The following is a 21,886-nucleotide window of genomic DNA, read 5'->3' as shown; positions in this document are numbered from 1 at the left end:
GCCGCCTGCACCCGAGCATCCACGCATAAAGACCCAAAGGTATCAGCCGCACATTGTATAGTCTTGTGTAGAGAAAGCAAAAGCTATCACTGAGTTTTACAATTCTTTTTAAGGAAAGAATTATTCTTGTTGAGGATGCGTGATGTATATTCGTTGTTCTTTACAGAGACAATGAGCAGACATTGGAATGGGCTGCCCAGGGAGGTGGTGGAGTCACCGCCCCTGGAGGTTTTAAGAAGAGACTGGAGGTGGCACTTAGTGCCATGGTCTGGTTGACAGGGTGGTGTTGGGTCAAAGGTTGGACTCGACTATCTCAGAGGTCTTTTCCAACCCGGCTGTTTCTGTGATTCTGTGACTGTGCACACACAGAGACGCGTGCTCTTATTTCCTATTCCTGCTCGTGGAGATTAAAGCGAATCAACTTAAGAAATTCAAAACCAGATCCTAGCTATACTGGAATGAATGCAGAATCAGAAATTAACGGCAGATGCTGCGCGCGGCGCGCAAGGGGGCGGAGGGCGGGGGTGTACGGGAGCATTGGCCCATCACCGGGGCCGGGGTCGGGACCGGGGTGGGACTGTCCAGGGGCCGGGCTGGGGGCGGACTGTGCCGGGTCGCTGTCCCGTGTCCGGGCGGTGCCGGGTCCGGGCGGTGCCGGGTCCGGGCTGTGCCGGGTCGCTGTCCCGTGTCCGGGCGGTGCCGGGTCCGGGCGGTGCCGGGTCCGGGCTGTCCCGGGTCGCTGTCCCGTGTCCGGGCGGTGCCGGTGCCGTTCCCACTCTGGCTCCCCCTGGCGGTGCCCGCGGGGCCGCGCAGGGCGCGGAGGGCGCGTGCGCGCGGCGGGCGCGGGGCGCGGCCGGGTCGAGGGTCCGCGGGCAGCCGGGGCAGCGGCGGTGGCCGCCGGCACCGCCCGGAGGTGAGAGCGGGCCGAGGAGCGGGGCGAGCGGGCGGCGGGGCCCGGGGAGCCTCCGTGGGGAGCGGAGGGCGCGGCGGGGGAGCGGCCCCGGCGGGCCCCGCGCGCGTGTTCCCGCCCGGCGGTGCCGGAACATCCTCCGCGTCCGGCCCCGCTGTCAGCGCGGGGCGGCGGCCCCGGGGCCACCGCGGGTCCCTTCGCCGGGGGGGGAGGCGGATTGCGGCACCTGCCCCGCCGGGAAGGGCGAGCTCGGGAGCACCGGGGGCATCGCGCCCCGGCCGCGTGGCCTGGTGGTGCCCGGGGGTGTTGGGAGGGGAGATGCGCGTCCGCTCGCCGGGCGCTGGATGTGCTCGTCGGGGGGCCCGGAGAAGCCGGGGAGGGGTTTTTAAGCAAGCCCTCCTCCGGTGCCGTTTCTCGGGGAGCGGCCCCGTGACCGGTCGTGGTTTTGCCCGTTCCGCGGGGAGCGGAGGTTGGGCCGCGCTGCTCCAGCGCCGGGCTGATGCTCATCCCTATCGGGAGCTCCGCCGCAGGCTTAAGGCGACCTCTGCTCCCGGCGAGTGTCATAAAAAGTTGGCACGGGATGAGTTTGCCTCCGGAAAGGTCTCTTCTTTCACTGCCGAGAGTGGATTTTTCTGGGAGGGATATAAGAAGAGTCGCATTTGATCTGCCTTCTAAAAACAAATTGCTGTCTCGGGAAGAGCAGGGCAAAGTAGCCACCTGAAATATTTTGGAGGATGTCAGGAGTCACAGGTATTGTCTCATTTAGCAGCCTCAATCAGCTTAATGGTTCTCCTCTGAAGTCCTATGAACTTTCAGTTTTTATAACAACCTGCACCGAGGAATTCCTGCTTAACCTCAAACCCCAAGAAGCAATGCTACTTTTTATTTGTTCTGAACTCCTCTCTTTCTGTTTGTTTGTTGGTTTTTTTTTTTTTTTTTTTTTGTCCCTTTTGGTCCTTTTTTTTTTTTAAGAACCAGTGAGTAATCACTATGTGTTTACTCTTCATAAACACTTGTGATGCCCATCATAATCTGAGTTATGAAAAAAGCTTTGGGTACTTTAATTTAAGCGTTCTTTATGTGTACCCCATACTTGCAACATGTGTCCTGTGCTGGAGTGCAGTACTCCTTCTGCAGCATCATTAAGCTCTTTGCCCCAAGCTTATTTTTTGATTTTCAAAAGCTCACGTTCCCTTCCGTGTGAGATGTAAAGTACATCGCTCAAAGGCACGGTTTAGGGCCAGTTTGCTGCTGTTCAGCTGCACAACAATTTTCCTATAGGGAATTTAAGATTATGAGACATATTTGGTATTTTAGCTTGCTATTTCCATTAAAAAAAAAACCCGCTTTTGAATGTTCTTCTATGGAGGAATTTTACAGAGATCTTGGAAAAATAATAAATATGCAGTTTGCAATTAGTAGGAGGAAATTGAATGTGCAGTTTGATTTGCTTACGTGGTGAGGCTGTGATTCTTTTGCAGTCCACAGTGTTTTCACTCAATTTGGTGTCATGCCTTTACAGGGAATATTTTTTTGCTTTGCTGTACGTGCCTGTAATGTGTAAATCTGTCAGACTGCTGAGAAACTCCTTAACTTTTGCTCACATTTTAGAACTGCAATACATGATGCAAATGAGACTTGGCAAAAATTGCAGTATTGTAGCGCACAAGCCATGATGATAACCACAATGAGTGCATGTGTTAACTCTGATCTTAATCACACCAAAACTCTTTAAAGACACTTTTGAAAACTGTTATTGATTAAGCAAGTGCATTTTTGTTTGTTTTGGGTTGATTTTGTTTGGTTTTTTTCCCCGTTTTGTTTTGTGTGTTTTGTATTTTGTTTTTGTTTGGGGTGTTGTTTGGTTTTGTTTGGTTTTTTTGTGGGTTTTGTTGGGTTTTGTTTGTTTTATTTGTTTATTTTTTTGTTTGTGTCTTTTTTAACACACCCCTCCCCCAGTGAAGGTTTCGGGTGGAGGAGGAGAAATCAAAGAAACCCAACCCAATGAAAAGTGTGTTGGGGCTTTTTTTTTCTCAAGGAAAGAAGCTTAGATTTTCCTGGTGTGTAACATTGCCCTTTGGATACAAGAGTGGCTTTGTTACAACCCAGAGTGCCAGCAAATGCCAGGTGACAAAACATGATAGGGAGACAGACTAACAGTTTTCTTTCTTTCCACCTCAAATAGGAATTGAGGATGCTTAAACTGGATTTATCAGTCATCCTGCAATGAGCTGCTTAATACATCTCTTCACAAAGCCTTATGCCTGAGGTACTGTTTGTTTGTTTTAGCCCACAGTAACGACTGAGGCCGGGTCAGAATCTACAGAAGGTAGAAAGGACATTGTGTCACTAACTTTTGATGAACTGACTGTGATCCCCAGGACCTGTGCAAGTTGCTTATGTCACCCAGCAGACAAGCAGTGGATGTGGGCACAGAACCCTGCAGTCCTGGCTCCTGTTCTGACACCTTTGCTGTTCTGGCCACTGGAGCTCGTCGGGGTCACTTGTGCTCAGATAAACTGTGAAGGGTCCCTGCCTGGATGAATCCATGATTCTGTGGGTGGCAGGAGGAAAACCAAGTTTAATACTCGGGGCTTTTGCTTATGGCAGGATACATGTCACATTCCTACACCGGGGATTTCAGATACTTGCTGAAGTCTTGGTTTTTAGCTCCTGTGACTGTGCAGCTGTACCTTGTTGCAGTGTTGTTTCATCAACTGTGCAGCTGTTTCATGACCTAAACCTCTTTTAAAATATTAATTATCCATTAAATATAATCTTAGATTCATAGAATTTAAGGTATTTGATATTTAGTCACTAATATTATTGCTCTCCTATAAAATTTGGAGTATGAGTGCCTGTAGTAAGAGTGTTGTTGCACTGAGGTTTGTGTTGTTGAGGTGCCCAAATACCTCATGCAGACCACTTTGTTTTCACTGTAGTTCCCTAAGAAACATGGCTTACATGGTAAAGCTTATCTGTGTTTCATCCCTGGAAAAAAAAAAAAATCTTTAAATCCGTAAACCAATTTCAACCTAATTTGACAGGGGTAGAGGTTTTAAAAATATTATTTGAAAGGTTTTGAGCGGTTTCTTTTATTTCTTTGAAACAACTTTCTGCGTCAAGAGGTGTAAGGGCTTTGTAGCATTGGCACTGAAGGAACAACCAGTGAGAACTGCACTGGTGTAAGGCATCAGTGACATGTGCCTGGAAGCTGAATTTCCAGGCAGAGAGCTCTGCAGAAAATGAGTCTCCTCCATTCTGTTGTTTGTGTGGAGCTTGGGTGGTGGAGTGCACAGTTCCCGCTGTGCTGCTGAAATCTGCCTTGGCTTGTTGATTTTTTTCCCCCCTCTGCTGCCATTCAGGTTGTTGCTGAATGTTTTGTTTCTCTTGCAGGTAAATGGCAGGACAGAAAGTGGTGTGAAAACTTTGAGAGGCGCTGGGGAGTCCAAGTAGGTCATTCCTTGCTGAAGGATATTAGGGATGAGGTCTCCTATTTAACTTTTTTTACTCCTTCTTGGCATGCATTCTAAAAGTCTGGCACTTGTCCATTCCTTTGGCACTTGCCTAAAACAATGGCGAGTAAGCTGAGCTGTTGTGGAATAGTAACAGAGTCTTGATTAAATTGCTGAGAGCCCCTTTTTCTTCCCTTTTAGTCTTGGTGGGTAAGCTGCACATGTGAATTAACTCCTTTGCGTGGGTGAGGGTGGTGTGATACACTTGGAGCTGCCTTATCCACCCAATTCTTTGTTGAAAGTTTCTGCCTGACTTCATGTTTCAGGTGGACAGTGAATCGTCTCTGATCTAGTTTTTGTTACTGAAAGATAAGCAATTAAGTCGTTTATTTTTCCTAACTTCTGCTTGCCCCTGGTAAGACAGGAGCAAATGTCTGATCCAGGGGAGGGCTTGATCAAATGTGGTGGCTGAGCAGAACGACACAGATCAGTACAGCTGATTTCAGCTGAACTCCCGGTGTGTTTTTGGCTCAGTTTTGGCCAAAACGGGGCCGTATCCAAACTGTAAAGAGAGATAGGGAAGACCTGGCAAACTCAGTGAAAGTGAGTTTATCAAAGAACAGTATCAAAGCTAAAATCCAGCTAACAAAGAGGCATTTGGTGTTAGCATAGCAAGGGCAGAGACAAATCCTGCTAAGAAGTAGTTTCTCTGCCAAGAGTTTTTAGAAGTGCAGGAAGTATAAAAAGCATAAATCTAGAGAGCTAGAGAAGAACTTGGGTTACTGTTTCCTCTCTGTTTTCTGTCACTGTATTCCCCCTTCTCTGAGCATGCAGGGAACTTTCCTTCAGAAGTGTTGAGGGGAAGATCGAGAAGTTTTTTTCTCTCCCACAAAAAAATTGTGATGCAACGTGAAGTTTTTCTGTGGTTTCACTTGTGATGGCTTTGTGGGGAGGGGGAGTGGGATCCAAATCGTGAATTTCCCCAACAAATATTCACCTGGGTGTTAGGAGAGCAAGCTGTCCACGTTAATGATACCAGAAAAGACTTAATTAGGTCAGAACAGGAGCAGCTCTCCAGATGATGTCTTGACACGCCAGTTGAAATCTTGCACATTCCAGAGGAAGTGCCAGGTGTGCAGGCAGTGAAGTCAGACTTTGCAGCATCTTCTGAGAAGGAAACTAACTCAAACAGGGAATGCCAGTTTTCTAATTCAAAGGCACTGATGGACAAGATAGAAATAACTCTCATCTGCATATTTTTGCACAACACTTCTGTGTGGGGTGATTTGGTTTTGTTTTTTTTTTTTTCTTTTAATTAATTATTTAATTTGAAAATTATTCCCATTATGCTGTAGCTGCTAGAACCTTAGCTGTAATAAAAGTACTTTCTCTGGCAGGACTAAGAACCCAGATTACCTCTCACGACTTTGGATTTTCCATTCACTTGCTTCTCTTGTTGCATAACCTTTAAACTTGGCTTTGAAGCTTGTGCCCAGCTTTCTGTTTCTAAATTCTTAAGTATTTTTTTTTTTGATGTGTTGACGTGCTAATCTGTATTTTACTCTTTTTCAGTTCTTGTTACTTATTGTATGTGGAGTTTTTCTTTCTAAAATTTCCCCAAAAATTCGTTAGAAGGTCACCAGAAGAACCCCAAACAAACCCTAAACCAATTTTCCTGCTCTTGTTAATGTTTGTTGGTAATTTTGTTTTTGGATGATGGGGTTTTTTTCAGTATATATTTATATTTAGATAGCATGCAGTGCCAGCTTGAAGGGTGCCATGCAAATTTGAACCCCAGATTTTTACAGTCTTGGGAGAGTTTTCTTGCTAAACAGATTGTTTACAAGAGAAACTAAATTGAGACTTCATATATTTTGAAGAAAGCAGTACCTGGATTTAATAGAAAAGGCCTGATGGAGGTAATATTAGTTTTCTTGGTTGTGACTTATATTAAAAAGATCTCTGTCTTCCATGTGTAAATCTTTTACCAAACTACACCTGCTCACAACATACAGGTTTCTGGAGTGTAGTATCTTCTTTCTACTCATTATTTTTTGATTGATTTATCTAAGTTTTGTGTTTCAGTACAAATATTGTGTGTTCTGGTGCGTGTTTGTTTTTCTGTATTGCATATGCCACACGTGATTCCTTTCAGCTAAAGCAACCTACTTTAAAGGAGCCTTTCAGAGAAATACACTTAAAAGCCTACAAGCTCTTTAGTTGTGTTTGTGTAGTTAATACTTTGCCTGATGCTTTGGCGTGTTTGCATGGGGTTATTTCCTACTGCAAATGCTGCTCTTCTAAAATCCCAGCCTTAGTGGGGTAATTCCAGGTATTAGTTGTGTGAAAGAGCATTTATATTCCAGGCCTTTTTGTTACATTATTACCAATTTCCAAATTGAAATCTGTAATAACCTCTTAAGTAAAGCCCCAACAAAGTAATCTTTGGGTAACACACTTTCATGAGACATTTTTTAAATCAGATTGTGTTAACTGCTGGTGGTCTGGGGTACTTGTAACTTTGTAATTTATCAGTTCATAAAATGCCTGTACTGCCTGGCAGTGCTGGTGTGATGACCCTCCAGACAGTGCCTGTTGTGTTCAGGCTGGATGCAGTTTGGGGATACCCTGTCATTCTGTGGAAAGCTCTGGACAGAAGTGCTTAGAGATGTAAGAGGTGCAAGCCCTTGGGGGAGCTTTTGGTTTGTGTTCTAAGGAGAGATCTGTTTACAAGTCTTTGCAACTTGTTTACTTTAGAAACTAGGAGTTGGGCGTATAAAAGGCTTTGTGTTTTTTTGTTCTTCATGGGACTCTTGTTGCTAGAGTTGAATTTTTTGTTGCATGTGTCCAGCTGACTTAGTCCTGCCATCCCTGTGATGTCACTTGTTACGGACTGATCAAAATGAATCGTCTGTTGCACAGATAATTCATTTGGGCAAAAAGCCTTTGCTCTGGGAGCAGTGGTGTTGGTCACCACTAAGGGTTCTGGCAGAGCATGTTCTGGCACTTCAGTGGTTTGATGTCAGTGCAGGAGTAAGCTTTAAAACCTGCTCTGTGTGCTGCAGTCCAGGGACTTGGGCAGCAGCAGCAGCATGTGGTGATTCATTCCCACCATCTGCTGCCACTGGCTTGGTGGTACCTTCACAATTGATTGTGGTTTCATCCAGTTTAATAAGTAGTTCAACTCCTCAACCTTCTTCGGTGTGTGATCACAGCTGAGGAGGTGCTGTGCTACCGGGTGGGAAGGGGAAAGAGGGTTTGGAAACTCCCGGAGGCAGATGGAGGGAGTGTGGCAGTGTCTCAAGGCAGACTGTGATCTGCCCTACACGGAGTCGCTGTTGCATCATCAGGTAGAACAGTGTTACAGTGTTAAAGTACGTCTGCCCTTCTGTCACTTTTTGCTTGTAGCACTCAGGCCCTTTGTGTTCAGAAATACTGTTGTGTGCTGCCATTAATAGTGTTCAATCTTGATTAATAATATAATGTCAAAAGTGTTTAATTTGTAATGTTTTAAATAATTTAATATTAAAATGGGCTTCAACCTTGAGGTTTGCAAAATGCAAGTTTTAATTTGGCACAACTTCCTTGTTTGGTGGTTTTGGGTTTTTTTTGTATTTTCCCCCCCCTTTGTTTTTTTTTCTTTTTTTCCCTCTAGTTCTGTAAATTCCATTCTTAGTGCAACTGTTCTGGAATAATATATTCAGTCCTGCCCTCAGCTTTTGCTGCTCAGTGCTGTTCTTCATTTTAGTGATTACCTTTATGCAGTTCCATACATATCTCTCTTTACATTTGACTGGAGCCCTGAAATGGGACGACTGATTTTTTTGATCTGCGAAGAAACTCGTATGTATGCTTTTCTGCCAAAGCTCAAAAGCACTTGCCAGGTTTCATTTCAGGTGATTCATGCTGTTTTAGAAATCTAGCTCCTGCCATTTTCAAAAGGGATAGTCTGCTTCTGCATTTTTGTTTCCCTCCAAATTTTTCCCCTCCAATGTCCTGCTGGGTTTCTGCACTGCTTCCCACCACTGGTTGGTTTTCAGCAGTGCCTGTGCACACACACTGATCCTTCCCTAAGCACTGTGTGTTGTAGTGACCACAGTGGTTGCCTGTTGCAGCTTTGTGCCAAAGCTTCAGGTAGTCCCATTTTCACTCAGTCCAGCAGAATCCTGTGTGCTCCCAGTGGGAACACAGCAGTATGTGGAGACAGATAAAGACTATGTTTGAAAGGACAAAGCTGAGACTTGAATGATAATGAGTTGTTGATTTGTTTGGATGGTCTTAAGAGGAAGTTGGAGGGAGGGGGTTTCATGACTGTTATAAGTGACTTACTTCACTTGCTGATTTTCCAATATTCCCTTTTATTCTTTGATGGTGTTGGAACTGAGATCCTTCTGGAATATGCAATCAGAATAGTTTAGTTTGGGAGAGGAACCTTTATAGGCCATCTAGTCCAACTCCCTGCAATGAGCAGGGACATCTTCAACTACATCAGGTTGCTCAGAGCCCCATCCAGCCTGGCCTTGAAGGTTTCCAGGGATGGGGCATCCATAGTTTCTCTGGGCAACCTGTGCCAGTGTTTTACCACCCTCATTGTGAATAACTTCTACCTTATATCTAATCTAAATCAACCTTTTCTTAGTTTAAAACCATTACCCCTTGTCCTACTGTAACAGGCCCTGCTAAAAAGTTCTTCCCACTATTTTCTTCTGTTTGAAACAGTGTATTTGCTGCTGGTTGCAAGTTGAGGATTCTGATAGTCCCTCAAAGGCATTTGGGTGAGAAGGCAGAGGCAAGTTCCTTCTTGTTCAGACTGGCTGTGGAAGCTCCAACGTACAACAAATGACTGCTTGCAGTTCCATGCTATTTTCAAATGTAGTTTAAAATTAATTGTGTTTCAGACTATAGCACTTAGATTATCAAATCTAATCTTCATATAGCAGGAAAGGGATAAGGGAAACCTTAAAGTGTCAGGTATCTCCTGTGTAACAATTCCCTAGTTTGTCTAGGAATGCTATTTTTTACAGCATATACTTTTCTCATGCTCATTATTTATAGAGGACACCAAGTAGCTCAAGCCTATTAAGTTCTGCTTGTTCTGTCACTGATTAGTGAGAGTAATCTGTTCTTGGCTTCTTTAGAAAAATTCTTTATGTAGTCTAATCTGGGTACTATGGCTAGTTATATTTCAAAGAACAGCTTTTCTTGAATATGCTGCTTTCTGAACCTTTTATCTGGTGTCCTCTAAGTAATGCAGTTTCTTGAGGTCTGATTGATCTGAGTATAGTGAATTATTATAGTAAACAGTTGCAGTGCAGCCCAGCAATGAATATCTTGGTTTAGTATATAACTTTTGGATCTTTCTTTGTGGTAAACTGTTTAGGCAATGGACTATGTAGGCAAGAAGTGTGAATCTTGGAGAGTGTGTGTGTACAGAGGTGTATGTGTGAACCTAAAAGGACAGAGTATCTTGTTACTGGTTCTGAGGTCACGATCCCTTTCCACTTGCAGGTGCCTCTAAGGGCTTGTCCTTTTGCCTGTGGGAAACAGTCTGGCAGTAAGGCAAGACTGTGGGAATTTGGCTAATTTGTACTTACATGGTTGGAATGCAGCCAGTTGTCACTTAGCTCTCAACTCTTTGCATCTCCATTTCACTATTGTCTTCCTAGCCCCGGGAGCTCTTTAGAATGGCTCGAGACACTGAATGTGTGTCAAGCTGTGATAAGAAATTGTTAGCTATATTAAAAACACTTGCTAAAGCTTATCTTTAAAATGGCCATCGTTGAGCCTGCTTTTCCTGACTCCTTTTCTTGCTTTGTGCAGGACTTTGTTTCTGGGTGAAGGATGCAGACTATAAAGTGCGTGGTGGTCGGAGACGGCGCTGTGGGAAAAACTTGTCTCCTCATCAGCTACACCACCAATGCCTTCCCAGAGGAGTACATCCCGACTGTGTTTGACAACTACAGTGCCCAGATGACTGTGGATGGCCGGACAGTCAGCCTGAATCTCTGGGACACTGCAGGCCAGGAGGAGTACGACCGCCTGCGCACGCTCTCCTACCCTCAAACCAACGTCTTCATCATCTGCTTCTCCATTGGCAGCCCCTCTTCCTATGCAAACGTGAGGCACAAATGGCATCCCGAAGTTTCTCACCACTGTCCAAATGTCCCCATTCTTCTAGTGGGCACGAAGAGAGACTTGAGAAATGACCTGGAAACAGTTAAAAAGTTGAAAGAGCAGAGCTTGGCTCCCACCACCCCGCAGCAGGGGACTTCACTGGCTAAACAAATTGGAGCAGTCAAATATTTGGAGTGCTCAGCATTGAATCAGGAGGGCGTTCGGGAGGTGTTTGCTGAAGCTGTCCGTGCAGTTCTGTATCCTGTGACGAAGAAGAACACAAGAAAATGTGTCTTATTGTAGTCACCTTGGGTGATGGATGTTGCTGTTGACTAGAATCTTGGAGGGCTTTCTAATGAGTTAAATTGAAGATTTGCATCTTGCACTAACAGCTCTAAGCAGAAATCGGTTATACAATGAATATTCTTGCAGTCTTACTGCTTCAGGGAAACTGAAACAGAACAGGTTTTTTTTTCCAACAGAGAGGTCAAATATCTACTTTATTTCTAAAGTTCCAATCTCCAGCAGCTTCTCCAGGGATCACCTGGGTTCTGTCCTTATTTTAGTGGAGGAAAATAAAAGAGGAGACTCCTTTGAAGCCACTTCTTTACTAGATAGCCATCAGTTACTAGGTTTGCTGAAAAGCACCAATTCTGATAACCCCGCTTAAAGTCTAGCTGCTGCTTTTCCCATCCTTTATTTACTGATTGAATTTGTTTTACAAACAGAAGGCCGGTTGTTTTATCAATTTAAAGCTTGAAAACAATTTGTTTACTTGCAAAAATGCCTGAAATATTACTGAGATTCACCTTATAATGAACTGTGATCATTTATATGAAGAGTTAGTGTAAGGCACGATTAATGCAATGAGCAAGACCCAGGGAATACCTGCAATGATTTTATTAACAGAAGCAGGAGCTGATTTTTCCTAATGTAAGGAACTTAGAAAAATGATGAATCACTCAAACGAGTGATTTTCATAGTTTTGAGTTGGAGAAGTGGTAGAGTAGTTTAGATGCAAGTCTTCCATAAGCTTCTAAACTGAGATTTTATTTCACTGTCCAAAGAGACATTGCACCCTGAGAATAAAGTTTTAACAGTTACCTTCCCGGGATGACTGAGATATTTGGGATGACACTTCTCAAAATGAGATTTTCAATGTAATCTCTCTGATGAATCCCAGAGACTTGAAAGCAGCTCTTGAGGAATTAATTGCTTCACTTCTTAACGTTCTTGGGGCCACCACCTGAGATTTTTATGGCAAATTCCTGTGTTGTTTTTTTTCTGTGAGAACACTGACAGAAATTTTGGAGGTTCTGATTACAGGAGCCCAAGTTTCTTCCTGTTGTCAGTTCAATCTGTAATGGTTAGCCAGTCACTGGATAGGATTACCTGGGCAGTTTTTTTTTTCCTCTCTACTGGATGCTCAGTTTTTATGAACTCTTTTAACTGAAGTTCTATTTACATACTTTTTAACTTTCTTCAGCAGCTCTAGTAAGTGGCAGCTGGCTTTTATTTTCAGGATGTGCACTGTTCTTTATGTGTGGTTCCGGGACCAGCTGAGGAGTGAGCGCATGAAACCTTCCTTAGACTTAACCTTCCAGCTCGATGGTATGAAAGCAGCATGCTTCAAAGATACTTTGTGTGAAACCAGTGGTGCTGGACTGGGCTTTGTTGTCTGAAGTTGACAGTGCTGTCTTTGTCTGGCTGCAGCCTCAATTGGTCATTCAGAACTTGCTTTCTTGTGATTCCCACACATGCAAAACTGCACTGGTGTATACCCTGGTCAGAAAAAAAAGTGCCTCGTTTTAGCAGGATAACAGAAAATACATCCACAAGGTTGTTAGGGATCTTGTGTTAATTTGAGCTTGCTTTATCTGATGCTGGCAAAAATACCAGGTGGATAGAAATGTTTTTATTTGCGCCCTTATTCCACTCTTTGAAGAGGATGTGCCTTTCTTCAGCTGGTGTAGCTGATGCTGACGCTAACTGCAGTTCTTGTTTATCTGACATATGCTCACTCTGGTACTGCTTTAGCCATTGATTATAAATTGCAGTTAATCCAAATACTGGTACCTGTGGTTAGTGAACCAACACCGAGTTCCAAACATTGCCTGAGCTCAGGCAGTACCAAAACCCCCGTTCTGTGGGATGTTTGCAGAAGCCCTACAGACTCTGCATATTTTTCTTCACCAAGTGCCATTGCCTGGAGTGTCTTTGCATCTTTTGCACTTGTAGAGAAAGTGCTGTTCCAGATGTGTTTCCTGCCACAGTGCCCTGAAGGCTGTGAGGGTATAGAGTATTCTGTGAGATAACCTCTACTTACCACATTCTGCCTTTGCTTTAGCTGTAGGCCTTTAGTGTGGGCTGGGCTTGCAGGCAGCAATTAACTCTGTGCCTTGTAATTCAAGATTATTTTCTGTAGGTAAATTTCAGTAACTGAGTAAATAGACTTTACCATGTTTAAAATGTATTTATTTAAGCCAGTGCACATGGTTTGTTTTAATGTTGGTCAGACCTAAATCAACTGTCTAGTTATCGTGGTGCAAGCCCTTAACCTTTGCTTTATTCAGAGATGTACTTTAAAAAAAAAGTCTGTGACATGTTTGAACTAGTCTTAAGAGGTGCCTGTTATTGAAATTAAAAGTCTACTTTTTTTTTTTTTTGCTACATATATTTGCAGTTTTGTACTGAGGCTACTACTGTTTTAAAAAGTTTTTACTTTTTTACATACTGAAATCTTTTAGTTCTGTGTCTTTTGTGGTTGTTCCTAACTGGATTACAAGAGTTTTGTGGAGAAGAAATCTTGTGAGAAAGTATTATTGCACAACCCTTGCCCCCCTGTTTCTGTAGGCTCACAATCAGCCATCCTGGTGTGAACTGGAAAAGAGTATGGCGAGATAAAATTCAACTGCTTAATCAATTTATTTGAATCGGTTGCATTATTGATTGCATTATGCCAGAACACTTTATGCCCATTTAGATTACTTAGTAAATGGATTGCACAACAGTACTGAGGAGAATAACACGGTAGTCATGAAAATGAGCAGAGAGTGAACTTTGAACACCATCAAAAGGTTTTTACTGGCTTTGGAGTACCTGCTTATTTAGATGCTTTGTATTTCTGTCACTTCCTGCCAGGAGTAACAGTCCTGGCTGACAGCTGGTTTCTTCCAGCCTCTGCTTTTCCTGAGGATGAGCTTCAGGAGCTCAGGAATCCAGTGAGCTTCTCCATTCAGTGGGCATTCTCCATTTCTGATCTTCCTGCCTTCCCCCCCCCCAAACAATTTTTGGTGCATTTTATTGTAAGTAGTCCAATGCTTCAGTCTACAATCAGTTCTGTTTCTCCCATGTTTTATTTTTCTTCCGTTGACAAATACAGACTTTGCATCATCCCATGGCTGGATTTTGTCTTGTTTTGGGAGATCAGAAAATCCGGTTAAGCTGTGTGGGTTTCCCAAACTGTTCAAGATCCTTCAGTTTGTTACTGAGTAGAGATGCAGTGTGTATATCTTAATTCACAGAAGAGACTCACTGTGAAGAGACAGGTTTTAATCTTTCAGTTTGTGGATGATTTCTGAAGTACTTGTTTGTTTTTTTTTAAATATAGCTGAAGCCGAGCAGTTCAGGAATTCTGTGTCCAAAGGATGTTACGAGGTGTGCTTAGATGTGGAAGTGCTTTCTTTGGTTTACAGCTGTAGCTATTTCTATGAGTTTTAAGCTAGAAGAGCCTCACCATGCTTTGTTCTGAAGTGCTAAACCTCACTCTGTAGAAACCTTGGTGCTGCTTGGGCTGACCTGGAGAAGAGGATGGATCTCACCGGGGTCCCTGGGTGGGCGGCAAGGACCACCCGCCACCAGCGGGAGCCCAAGACTCTGAAGTGTGGCACTGATACGTACACTGGCGACTTGATTTTATACGATAAAATAACTTGTATCACTCTAACAGTTTTAAAGGATTTTTTTTTTCTCCCCTCTTCACTTTTAAATTATGCACTGCAATAAACCTTTCCCCCCACCTCCGTGGCTTGTCGCATTAACTCGCCCTGCCGTTCCGTACCGCACCTATGCTAAAAGGCAGCTCTTTCCTGCGGAAAGCCGGTTCCCAAAAGGCCATAAAGAAGGAATTTTTGGGAAGGGCGGAGCGCCCGCGGTTCCCGGCGGGGCCGCGCGGGGGCGCTGCGGGCGGGGCCGTTCCCGGGGCGGGGCCGTTCCCAGGGCGGTGTCAGGTCCAGCCCCGGTCCCGCCCCGGCCCCGCTTCCGTGTCCGGGTCGGCGCCGCGATGTCGGACTCGGAGAGCGAGGAGGATGCGGACGGCGGCCGCGCCGAACCCTTCTCCCTGGCCGGGTTCCTCTTCGGCAACATCAACGAGGCGGGGCAGCTGGAAGGGGACAGTGTCCTCGACAAGGTAGGGCCGTGTCGCCGCGGGGGGACGGGCGTCAGCCGGGGTGAGCCGGGGTGCCCTGGGATGTGCCGGGGTGCCCTGGGATGTACCGGGGTGTACTGGGGTGCTCGGAGTGCCCTGGGATGTACCAGGGTGTACTGGGGTGTACTGGGGTGCTCGAGGTGCCCTGGGATGTACTGGGGTACTTGGGGTGTTACTGGGGTGCTCAGGGTGCCCTGGGATTTACCGGGGTGTACTGGGGTGCTCGGGGTGCCCTGGGATGTATCGGAATGACCCGAGGTGTACTGGGGTGCTCAAGGTGCACCAGGAGGTAGCAGAGCGACCCGGAATGTACCAGGGTGAAATGGGGTGACCCAAGGTGTACTGGGGTGTTAGGGGTGACCTGGAATGTACTAGAGTGAGCTGGGATGTACAGGGATGATTTGGGGTGTACTGGGGTGCTCGAGGTGACCTGGGATGTACTGGGGTGAACTGGGATGTACTGGGGTGACCTGTGGCGTACTGGGGACCTTGTGGTGCACCGGGGTGTACTGGGATGACCTGGGGTGTACCGGGATGAACAGGGGTGACCCAGGGTGCTCCAGGGTGCTCAGGATGATCTGGGATGTACTGGGGTGAACTGGGTTGTACCGGGGAGACCTGGGCTGCTCGAGGTGCACTGAGATGAACTGGAGTGACCCAGGGTGTTCTGGGATGCCTGGGGTAACCCAGGATGTACTGGGATGTTTGGGGTGACCTGGTATGTGCTGGGGTGCTCAGGCTGTAGTTGGGTGTTCGGGGTATATCTGGGTGTGCCGGGGTGCTTGGAGTGATCCGGGATGTACCAGGATGACTCAGGGTGCTTAGGCTGTACTGGGGTGCTCGGGGTGTCCCAGAGTGTCCTGTGGTGTTTGGGGTGGGCTCCGGGATTGGACCCAGCTGGCAATCACGGGGCTGGCCTGGCCTTGGCTGCTGGAGCCTCCCAGCTCTGGTCTCCCCAGGAATCCAAGAAGCACTTGGCTGGGCTGGGCGTGCTGGGACTGGGCAACCTGATCACTGAGATCACAGCCAGCGAGGAGGAGAGCCCGGAGAGCGAGGGAGCACACCTGGATGAGGAAGGTTTGGCACTGGGGTACCTGGGGTAAAGAGCTCTTGCTGGAGAGAAGAAAATGCACCCGGCTCATCAGGGTCTGCAGGGAATATCATGGTGTTACCTGGTCAGAGGGCCTCTGTCAAAGGCCTTACCTTCTGCTTGTCAAACTAAATGTTATGGTATCTCCTGATCAATTTTACACTTGTTTTCTTTAATTTTTGTAAGTTTTTTACTTGTCTCTCCTCCTTCACAAGTAAGTCTGTGTTTGCCCCTGTATTAGAGAAGCCTGTTTGATACAGTGATATAATGTCTCTTTTTTTAAGAACATCTGAGCAGTTTCACTGAGTGATGGGTTTTCCTTGTGCTAAAGTTGTCTGCTTTCCAATCCTTAGGGGAAGTTCAAAGCTATGGGAGTTTTGGTTAGAACGAGGGGGAAGGTACTCTGGTGGGAGACCGAATTTTTTCATTCCTCTCAGTAAAGGAAGCAGAGGAAAGGATCCATATGTACTTAGTGAAGTCTGCAGTTAGTAATATATATTAGGGTGAAGTTTTGTGTGATGAGGTTTCTCTTCTCCCTAGGCTGGGTCAAGAGCACGGAAGATGCTGTTGATTACTCAGACATCACTGAGGTGGCAGAGGATGAGAGCCGCCGGTACAAGCAGGCGATGGGCAGCCTGCAGCCAGCTCGAAGGCCAGGTAAAGAGGGGATCAGCATGACAGCTCTACCTCTAGGAGGTGTTATCCCCTGCAGAGAATACCTAATATCTGCTCATATTTCTTTAAACTGTGTTCTTATGTTTATGCAGGAGGTCTAGTGCCTCTTGGAGCTACTCAAAGATAGAAATATGGTCCTGCTTCCTAAGAGAGTCACCTCAATTTCTTTCTCTTGCTTTACTCTTCTTTTTTTTTTTTTTTCTGAGTTGACTTTCTGCAGAAGGCACTTTGGTTCTTTTGTTGGTCCCAGGTATCTCTATCTGGCCTGGAACAGACTTTCAGAAACATGGTGCAAAAGCTAAATCTTTGTATATTCCTTAAAGCTGCCTTACCCTTAATCTTTATGATGACATATTGTGGTTAGGGACACATAGGTGATTGGGACTTTTTGACCACATTTTTCTTCTGTAATAGCTTTATTTGCTCTGCAGAGTGTGAACAAAAGGAGGTGATAGCAGAATATACATACATTTTAAGTGCTTCAGTCATCTTTATGTCAGTTTATCTTTTTCCCTCCTTCTCACTGTTTCTTAAACTTTCATCTTGCAAACGAGCTTGTGCAGGGAGCTGAACTGGTAAGAGTTTTGCATCTAGTTGCAAGATAAGAATGGTGTCTTTGCCATCAGGTTGGGGCAAGTTTGAGATACCATAAGTGGAAAGGGTGCCTGGTTTCCTTTTATTATCTGCTTAATAAGTAGTCCTGTCTCCTCCCTGATTAGATGAAGATGAGGATGATTACGATGCTGACTGTGAAGATATCGATTCCAAGCTGATGCCACCGCCGCCACCGCCTCCAGTACCTGGAAAAAAAGAAGATGAAAAGGATGCAGCTGCCACTGGTGAGTGAGGACTTTCTTCTTCTCTCTAGCAATGTGAGTGTCTGAAGGAGGCAAAGGCTGCTGTGCTGCAGCTCGTTCTGCAGCAGGGACCACACGTCATCCCAGCCCCGTCTGCAGACTGCGCCTGAAGGTGAGTGTTTGTCCTGAGCTGTGATGTTACAGGGTTGTCTGAAATGTAGGGTGAAGTTTTGTATTGTTGAAATACCAATATTGACCATGAAACTGCTTTTTTATCTCATCCTCTCAGTTGTGGCTGGGAAATGCACCTGGAACGCTTAGGATAAAATGAAAGGTTAAACCAGAATGGTACTGATAACGTCTGCAAAGGCTTAACTTTTGCATAAGTTGGTATAAACAGTAGATGTGGCTTTATGGGGTTATGCTAGGGGAGAGGGAGGAGACCTGTTTGTTTATAAGGTGCTTGTTCTATTGTAGTATCAGAAGATGGAGACGGTATCATTTTGCCCTCCATCATTGCTCCTTCCTCTGCTGCCTCCGACAAGGTGGATTTCAGCAGCAGCTCTGATTCTGAGTCAGAGATGGGACCTCAAGAAGCCAGGCAGGCAGAATCCAAGGAAGGCAAACTCACACTTCCTCTTGCAGGAATCATGCAGCGAGATGCTACCAAACAGTTGCCAAGTGTTACAGAGCTCTTCCCAGAATTTCGACCAGGCAAGGTATTGTAAGAGATACGTGGAAGAGATGTGTGTCATGTAAGACCTCTAAATATGAATTGTACAGTACTAAGGGTATGTACTAAGTCATCACATATTCTTGCTCACTCAATACTTCCTTTAGTTTCTGTGTGCTGTTGCTTCCAGATTGCTTAATATTTAATACTTTTCCTGCCATTTGCAGGAACCTCTTAAAAAGCACCCTGTAAAATCAAGGCGTGAATGTTTTGCTGTTCTGTAGGACCACAGGCCTGTTGATTTGATATTTTGCCAGATGATTAAAAACAGTGCTAATCTGTCTGCTTTCTGGCTTTTCTGGCAAATATTTGCTGCTTCTCTCCTGAACTTGGTGTGCTTTTCCTGAAGCATTTTGTGATCTGTATAATTTATTTAATTTTTACCTCAAAACTTCTCAGAATATAAATCAGAAATCAGCTCAATAGCAAGTTGGGTGAAAGAGTGCTTGGGTTTTGCACAAAGCATATTCATTACAAGACTTTCCTAAGTGCTCACAAATAGAAAATGTAGTCAACGTATTTCAGTAATTAATTTGAAAGTTTTAAAGCTGTGAAGAGGAGAGGAAAGGTAGGAGGAGAGGGTGGATAAAGATGAGCTTATAGCTGCCAAACAGATGGTTGTGACCAAGGATAACTTGGTTCTACGTGTGTCCTTGTGTGAGGAGCTGAACAATTTGCATAATTAAATGTCAGGTGAGGCTCCAGCGCAGGAGTTTCCCTTCTCTTGGCTTTTGCAAACTTGATGTTTCCTGTGCTGTTATATTTTGTAGCAGTTGTGTTCATTTCTTTGATGCTCAACCTGTAATGTCAGACTGCTTCAGTGCTGAATGTGCCCAGTGGGTGCAGAAATCAGTGCAAGCAGTTAATGCTGAGCACTTTTCCTAATTATTTAATGAGCATGAGAGCTGGCAAAGCCTAAAACCCTGTAGATTTTGCTGTGGGGGTGGGTCGATGTGCATGCTAATGTAGCATTGTTTTTCTTGAGAAAACCCCTTAAAGTAGCACGTGCAGAGGCAGACTTTTGTGTTTCATTAAACTATTAACAGCTTAATTATGTCTGAGACCTTTGCCCTTCGTGAAAGGTCATTGACACTGGACAAAGGGTTCAGAATTAATCTGGGGGAGTTTTGGGAAGAAGGATAACATGAATGTAGGCAGAGATGGGTGGAGTGGTCATATAAACATTATTTCCTTTGGGGATCAGTGTAACAGATAAACAGGGAATATCAATAGGATGACTCTGTAAAAGTCTTTGGTTCTAATTCCTGTTTCCTAAATGTCAGTTACAGAATAATGCTTTTCCTCTTTACAAGAGAGCTTAGACTAAAAAACTTGTAAGTGCTTTAAAACCAACAATCATAACCATAGAAGGAACACAAGAGGAAGTTCGTCATTGTCATTAGTGCAGGTTTTGGAGGAATGCAGTATAGGGGAACTACATTGTGATATATTATGAAATAAAAATAAGGGTATTATTTCTGAACTCTATTATTTATCTGTTTTCTTAAGAAATCTCTAATTTATATAACTCTCTTTTAGCTTGTCTCTCTTGCTAATAATTTTATCAACTCTTCTCCAACCTCCATCTGTCTTTCTGAAGATTGTGGGTTGTTCAAAATGAAAATCAATTATTTCCAGGTGGTATCTAACCACATGCCCACTATGTAAAGGCAGTCTTTCTTCTCTCCAAGTTTCTTTGCGTTTGAAATTAAGAATAAATCCATTTGAAAATGGAGGTTCCATCAAACAGATCAGAAATTTTTTTTCCCCAAGTGTAACCAGGAGACTGTTGATTGCACTGGGAACTGGGATTGCAGTACAGGCCAAGCTTCTGAATTTCAGAGTGCTCTCTTTCATTACTGTTTTTCAGGGGAGGGCAAGGCAGACAGTGTCTTTTTTTATTTCCCTCTAATTCTCTTGTTTTTTCCTGATTTAGGTGCTGCGTTTCCTGCGTCTCTTTGGCCCCGGAAAGAACGTCCCGTCGGTCTGGAGGAGCGCCCGGAGGAAACGCAAGAAGAAGCATCGGGAGTTGGCACAAGAAGTGCAGATACAGGAGGGTGAAGTTGTGGTTGAGAGTGGAGTGGAAGGAAAATCTCCCTGGGAGTATGAGTTTGCTGCTCCTCCCCCTCCTGAGCAGTGCCTTTCAGATGATGAGGTGGGATATCTGAGACTTAGAGAGGGTCACCAGCTAGTGCTGGGGGTAGTGGTGGATTGGACAGCGGCTTGTAGAGGAAAGAGCTGTTCCCTCAGAACAAAACTGGAGAACAGAGTTGGCTTGTATTCCAGCTGTGCAGCAACTCTTCTCCAAAAACTAGTCAGTGGCTTCAGGTGGTTGCTTCTTACTGAGAAGGCTGCATCCGTGGTACAGGATCGATAGGAGAGCTTATCCTCTTTGTGTCAAGAAGAAATCTCTGTGTTCTTGGAAGTCTAATTGCAGAACATTCTTAAGGCAGATAGTAAGTATGGCAAAGAACTTCTTAGAAATGCTTTTCTTCTACGAGGATAAAGCTGGGAAACTTGGAAGGAAGAAGCCTCTTACTGACACTTAGATAGAGCATCCGTGTAACCATTCCCCCCTTTGCTGTGCTCCAGATTACCATGATGGCACCTGTGGAGTCCAAGTTTTCCCAGTCGACTGGTGACATAGACAAAGTGACAGACACAAAGCCCAAGGTGGCAGAGTGGCGTTATGGCCCAGCACAGCTCTGGTATGACATGCTGGGCATCCCTGAAGATGGCAGTGGATTTGATTATGGTTTCAAGCTGAAAGAGAAGAGCGAGCAGGAGGTTAAAGGACACACAGATGAGGGGGTGAGAGGGGAACTGTGGGGGTGTATGTGGGGATTCCTGCACAGTGAGAGTTTGGTGATGGGCTGGTGGACAGTTGTGTGCCATGCAAAATGAGACTTTGAATTTTCCTGCTTTAGTTTGAAAGGATGAAGGCAATTCAGGTCTTCCAGCAGTTATTATTTCCTTCCAGGATGCAGAGTCAGCGAAGGAGAAGGATGATCTGCTAGCTGATGAGCACTTCCTTATGGTGACACAGCTCCAGTGGGAGGATGATGTCATCTGGAATGGAGAGGATGTCAAGCACAAGGGGACTAAGACACAGCGTGCCAGTTTGGCAGGCTGGCTGCCCTCGAGCATGACTAGAAATGCCACTGCATACAATGCCCAGCAAGGTAATCAGTGGTCTGGTACGAATTTTACAGCAGGTAGTACAATTGTACATGGGCAATTCCATGTCTCAAACGCAGAACATAATTCTTCCTGTCAGGGAATGCTTTTTGGCAAAATCACAGCTCTGCTCAGAATTCTGAGACTCTCAGATTCCTTCCAAAACCAAAGTGGGCACCTTCTGTTAAAAAAACCCCAGCCCATACCAACTCTGGCTTTTTCTCCATGTGGAATACCCGAGCCTCCCACTCAAGCTAACCTTGCTTTTGTTTTCCTTTTCCCTAGGTTTGAACCGCAGTGGCTCTTTGCTCAATTCACCAATTCCACTAGCACAGAAACCCAGTGTAGCAGGAGTCCTGGGCATAGCAAAGTGCAAAGAAAAGGCCCCTGAACAGCAAGGTAATGAGGATATCAATCTTTGCCCGTGAATAGCTGCATGTGACTTGTTTCTGTGGTAGAAAGGCTACTTGTTTGCTCTAAAATTTCTAGAGACCTTATTTTATTTTTGG

General features: G+C 45.0%; 2 protein-coding genes across 7 annotated transcripts in view; both read left to right on the top strand.

Moving 5' to 3' along the window:
* Window positions 1–821: 821 nt before the first annotated feature.
* Window positions 822–14,497, top strand: LOC135421335 (rho-related GTP-binding protein RhoG-like). Of its 3 annotated transcripts, none has more exons than XM_064669683.1 (4): window positions 822–913; window positions 3,096–3,179; window positions 4,307–4,362; window positions 10,186–14,497. In XM_064669683.1, exon 4 carries the CDS (start codon window positions 10,207–10,209, stop codon window positions 10,780–10,782), a length of 576 nt encoding a protein of 191 aa, XP_064525753.1. In that variant the 5' UTR covers window positions 822–913; window positions 3,096–3,179; window positions 4,307–4,362; window positions 10,186–10,206; the 3' UTR covers window positions 10,783–14,497. The 3 variants fall into 3 exon arrangements, with proteins under 3 accessions (XP_064525753.1, XP_064525755.1, XP_064525754.1); XM_064669684.1 differs by lacking the exon at window positions 822–913 and adding an exon at window positions 1,107–1,660; XM_064669685.1 differs by lacking the exon at window positions 4,307–4,362.
* Window positions 14,498–14,732: 235 nt separating this feature from the next.
* TAF1 (TATA-box binding protein associated factor 1) overlaps window positions 14,733–21,886 on the top strand; it is a 29,727-nt gene continuing 22,573 nt past the window's right edge. For 2 of the 4 annotated variants that reach the window (XM_064669646.1, XM_064669648.1), the window contains exons 1-9: window positions 14,733–14,887; window positions 15,865–15,982; window positions 16,536–16,652; window positions 17,390–17,509; window positions 18,113–18,186; window positions 20,137–20,355; window positions 20,793–21,011; window positions 21,181–21,382; window positions 21,663–21,776. In XM_064669646.1, coding sequence (XP_064525716.1) covers window positions 14,762–14,887; window positions 15,865–15,982; window positions 16,536–16,652; window positions 17,390–17,509; window positions 18,113–18,186; window positions 20,137–20,355; window positions 20,793–21,011; window positions 21,181–21,382; window positions 21,663–21,776 — 1,309 coding nt within the window. In that variant the 5' untranslated portion in view covers window positions 14,733–14,761. Of the gene's footprint in view, window positions 14,888–15,864; window positions 15,983–16,535; window positions 16,653–17,389; window positions 17,510–17,944; window positions 18,187–20,136; window positions 20,356–20,792; window positions 21,012–21,180; window positions 21,383–21,662; window positions 21,777–21,886 lie in introns of all 4 variants that reach the window. The other 2 variants (XM_064669644.1, XM_064669647.1) reach the window with 1 other exon arrangement.

The sequence above is a fragment of the Pseudopipra pipra genome, chromosome 13 (genome assembly GCF_036250125.1).
Source record: "Pseudopipra pipra isolate bDixPip1 chromosome 13, bDixPip1.hap1, whole genome shotgun sequence".
NCBI lineage: Eukaryota > Metazoa > Chordata > Aves > Passeriformes > Pipridae > Pseudopipra > Pseudopipra pipra.
The sequence above is the reverse complement of the archived record's forward strand: the minus strand, read 5'-3'. Positions and strand labels throughout refer to the sequence as shown.

Excerpts from the sequence above, each read along its gene's own strand:
- LOC135421335 (XM_064669685.1), top strand. The coding sequence starts at position 10,207 with ATGCAGACTATAAAGTGCGTGGTGGTCGGAGACGGCGCTGTGGGAAAA.